The sequence below is a fragment of the Macrobrachium rosenbergii genome, chromosome 53 (genome assembly GCF_040412425.1).
Source record: "Macrobrachium rosenbergii isolate ZJJX-2024 chromosome 53, ASM4041242v1, whole genome shotgun sequence".
Classification (NCBI taxonomy): Eukaryota; Metazoa; Arthropoda; class Malacostraca; order Decapoda; family Palaemonidae; genus Macrobrachium; species Macrobrachium rosenbergii.
Window position 1 is genome coordinate 27,100,324 of NC_089793.1, and position 5,000 is coordinate 27,105,323.

A 5,000-nucleotide genomic window follows, 5' to 3' on the forward strand; every position below is an offset into this window, starting at 1 on the left:
TCTCTCTCTCTCTATATATATCTCTATATATATATATATATATATATATATATATATATATATATATATATATATATATATATATATATATATATATATATATATATATATATATCAACAAATATTCCTGTCTGCGATACGAAATAGCAAAATTGATATCTTTTAACAAGAGCAAAAGGCACTTTGAAAACTTTAGATCAATTTCATTACATCCAGAGGGGAACAAAATGTCAGAAACGTCGGTAATATAAGAGAGCGTCGAGAAGTGCCGTTTCTAACCTTGAATTAGAGTACTTTTATTCATATTCATATCGAGACGGACCCCGGGCTTAACGACGTCTAAGGCAAACGTGGATTTATGACGTAGATTATCGACATTTCATAAATTTTTATATGAAAAATTATTTATGAATATATGAATTAACTTGTGACGAGAATAATGTTTTTTTATTTCTTAACCTAAATAATGAGTATTTGATATAATTTTTTTTCTCAGTGTTTTAACGAATTACTGAAGGCTATTTAATAAGATTATTTTTCCCTTTATATAATACGATTATTTTTCCTTATATTATGACAAATTGCGTTACATGATGCGTGTTATGTTAGTAAGGGTCGTAATAAATTTTTGTCATATCAGGAATTATATTTTCCAGTTTTATTGCAAATTATATTTTCGTGACGTGATTCATTTTTCCGTTGTATTAAAAATTATATGTTTGTAACGTGAATTATATTTTACGTTGTATTACAAATTATATTTCGTGGCGTGAATTATTTTTTAGTTCTACAATATATTTTCTTTGCGTGAGTTATTTTTTCGTTGCATTATATAAATTATATTTTCGTGACGTGAATAATTTTTCCGTTGTATTACAAATTATATTTTTGTGAACTGAATTATTTTTCCGTTGTGTTACAAATTATATCTTTGTGACGTGAATAATTTTTCCGTTGTATTACAACTCATATTTTTGAGACGTGAATTATTTTTCCGCTGTATTACAAAATAATTATATCTTTGTGACGTGAATTATTTTTCCGTTGTATTACAGATATGTTTGTGACGTGAATTATTTTTCCGTTATATTACAAATTATATGTTTATGGCGTGAATTATTTTTCCTCTGTGTTACAAATTATTTGTTTGTAACTTGAAGTATTTTTCGTTTTGGGGGGGAGGTTATTGTTTTAATTTTTTATGCACTGTAACGAATTATATGCCTTGGGGAGTAAATGATAAAAAAAGCATTATGACATAAATAATCTGTCTTTTCAGTGCTAATTTCCGATTTCTTTATTTATTTTCCTAAATGCAGAATAAAAAACAGGTTGTATAATTTTAAAAATATCACGCATTTACAAAGAAATTAGAATTTTCCAGCCCGAAAATGTGAAATACTATTTTAGATGATTGTTTCATTATTATATATATATATATATATATATATATATATATATATATATATATATATATATATACAGTATGTATATATATATATATATATATATATATATATGTATATATATATATATATATATATATATATATATATATATATATATATATATATATATATATATATATATATATATATATATATATATATATATATATATATATAATCTACACACATAATTATCACACATACATATATATATATATATATATATATATATATATATATATATATATATATATATATATATATATATATATATATATATATATATATATATATATACATTTTTCTTTTTTATCTTGTACATAAATCTGGAGCGACATGATCCTTTTTGTATCGTCCAAAATCTCGGACTCAGTGTAACGTTGCCAAGTAGTGTTAAACTTTTCTTTTATTTCCTACCTACAGTATGAGATTGCTAGCCCTACGCCCTTTTCCCGATCTTAACAGACGCTGATACCCATTCACACTTCGTTATCTCGTAAGCGGTAAGCTGGGAGTGATCTTCCGACCTAGAAACGAGAACGGACAGCTGCACCACTGAGCCACGGTGTCCATGCAAACAAGATGGAAGGAAAATTGAAATTTTTATTGTGGATATTCAGTGGATAGTATCTGTCTCTCTTGTGATTCAGTTTTGAAGAGCAGGCCTACGTGGATACCATACTCAACGGAAAGGTTAATTATTTTCCTTTCGTTTTGGTTACATGGACATAATTTTTATATATATATATATATATATATATATATATATATATATATATATATATATATATATATATATAAAGATAGATAGATAGATAGATAGATAGATAGATAGATAGATAGATAGATACATAGATATACAGTATAGATAGATAAATAAGATAGATAGATAGATACACACATATATATATATATATATATATATATATATATATATATATATATATATATATATATATATATATATATATATATATATATATATATATATGTGTGTGTGTGTGTGTGTGTGTGTGTGTGTGTGTGTGTTGTGTACGTGTTGTGTACGTGTGTGTGTAGCACACCTTTTTATATATTGTTTACGTAAACGAACGAGAGACCAAATCCCGATATCAGAATGAATTGAGTGAAGAATAGCTCATTGAAAAGAGTGTGTATAGCGTTAAAAAATGTGTAGATCATACTCTGTTTAAATTTTTTAAAGAAGGCACAATTAGCATAATTAAGACCATCTATTTTTTTTGAAGAACTGGCGTTAAAGTGAACGGGAAATTGAACCGGAGACCTACTTTGTCCATCATTTTGAAGTTGAGAGATGGGTTGTTCCCGCCTTGAGGACAAATCTTGCCTGTGTAATGAGTGCCCCTCGTTCTACGACAAATTCTTGTTAAAAACAACCGTGGGTCTTGGCCCTTGTCGCTTTTTCCCCTGTTTAAAAACAGCTGTGGATCTTGCTCCTTGTCGCTTTTCCTTGTTTAAAAACAGCCGTTGGTCTTGTCCCTTGTCGCTTTTTCCTATTTAAAAACTGCAGTGGGGTTTTCCTTCTTGAAAAACTACCGTAGGTCTTGCTTCTTGTCGCTTTACCCTGTTTAAAAACAGCTGTGGGTCTTGCTCCTTGTCGCTTTTCCCTGTTTAAAAACAGCCGTTGGGTTTGCTCTTGTCGGTTTTTCTAGATAAAACCAGCAATGGGTTTTCCTGTTTAAAAACAGTCGTGGCTCTTGCCTCTTGTCGTTTTTTGTTTCAAACAGCTGTGGTTCTTGCTCCTTGTCGATTTTCCCTGTTTAAAAACAGCCGCTGGTCTTGCCCCTTGTCGCTTTTTCCTAATCAAAACCAGCAATGGGTTTTTCCTGTTTAAAAACAGTGGTGGCTCTTGCCCCTTGTCGCCTTTTCCGTTTAAAAACAGCTTTGGGTCTTGCTCCTTGTCCTTTTCCTTGTTTAAAAACAGCCGTGGTTCTTGCCCCTTGTCGCTTTTTCCTAATTAAAACCAGCAATGGGTTTTCCGTGTTTAAAAACAGCCGCTGGTCTTGCCCCTTGTCGGTTTTTCCTAATTAAAACCAGCAGTGGATTAAAAACAGCCGTGGCTCTTTTCCGTTTAAAAACAGCTTTGGGTCTTGCTCCTTGTCGCTTTTCCCTGTTTAAAAACAGCCGTGGCTCTTGCCCCCGTGTCACTTTTTCTAAAGACGTTTTTCAAAAAGCACTTGACGCGACCAACCACTCGGCACAGAAGACACTGAAGACAGGTTCACAGCTTCCGGCTTTTCCCTTCTATCTCTCCTCCGGCCATGACACCCGAGGGGAAGCCTCGAAACCGCCGGTGACAAATCGCCGAGCGGCTCCCGGGGAAGGTGGAGCCGCCGCCGGCTCCCGGGAGCCAATCAGGTCGCCGGAGCTTATCGGCCATCGATCATTCGTCCAATCAGCGTGGCGCGGGAGCGGCACGTGCGCTGAGATTGGCTCTTTGTGTACAAACACGAGGGGAGACGTTATTGATTTCGAATAACCCCTAGACCGTCATGTCCCCCAAAAAATTCGGTTCCCAGGGCATTACGGAAACAATTTGCTGGTCATTAAGTCCCGCAATGATGGCACTTGCGTCCCGTGCGTGCGTTCATCGATACCCGGATTATTATGACGGCGTATCTATCAGCCTCCTCTCATGAATTTCAATTGGTCGTTTATTCGGGGCCTTGCACTTAGGTTCGAGAGAAATTGCTTGTGTTGTGTAGTGGTGTCTGCCACAAATTGTTTTGTTCGGGTACTTACTACACTCTGCATGAAACTCACACCCTTTTACGTATGTGTAACATATACTGCATACTGTATACACACACACACACACACACACACACACACATATATATATATATATATATATATATATATATATATATATATATACACATATATATATATCTCCAGGTAAAATGGGCACCATAGCTCAGTGATACAGCAGTTGGCTCACATTTGCGAAGCCTCTGATGACTTGCTGCTGTCCATCAGTCCACCAGTTTCTGCTGAGGTCAAGACAAACGGAGTGGGGTAGCATTGTCATCCCTGAAGACCTGCTGAGGAACTGGACGGCTGCATCGTTAACTTCACTGCCAGGTCTTTCGTGGTTTATATATCTTTTGCTGATCGGCGTCAGATTTCTTGTTTTCAGTTGCTCAGAAGTTTTCAGCTGGTTTTATGATTTGAGAAACTTGTGGTCCCCGCGTGATGGCTGCTTTCTTGTGCATTATCTGGAACTTTCTCTTTCTTCTTCTTCTTCTTCTTCTTCTTCTTCTTTTACCCATTTCTATATGGGGTCGCTGTTTCTTATCAGCCTTCTCCACCTTCCTCTGTCCAGTGCATCCTGACTTGTTAAATCTTTCTCCCACATTTCATTTGCTATTTTATCCCTCCATCTGAACTTTGGCCTTCCTTTTCTTCTCCTTCGCTCCACCCTCCATGCTCATAACTCTGTTACACACATGACCTTCTCTCCGCATAACATGACCAAACCACTGCTACTTCCCCTACCTTAACCTTTCCGTCAGTGCCTCCCGTAGTGTG

At 34.6% G+C, this 5,000-nt stretch overlaps 1 protein-coding gene across 1 annotated transcript in view; it reads right to left on the bottom strand.

The window, feature by feature from the left end:
- Positions 1-3,694, bottom strand: part of HLH3B (Helix loop helix protein 3B) — an 11,058-nt gene extending 7,364 nt beyond the window's left edge. Inside the window, exon 1 of the mRNA XM_067096939.1 lies at positions 2,738-3,694. Within this exon, the coding sequence (XP_066953040.1) occupies positions 2,738-2,749 (12 nt within the window). The 5' untranslated portion in view covers positions 2,750-3,694. The remainder of the gene's footprint in view (positions 1-2,737) is intronic.
- Positions 3,695-5,000: the final 1,306 nt, after the last annotated feature.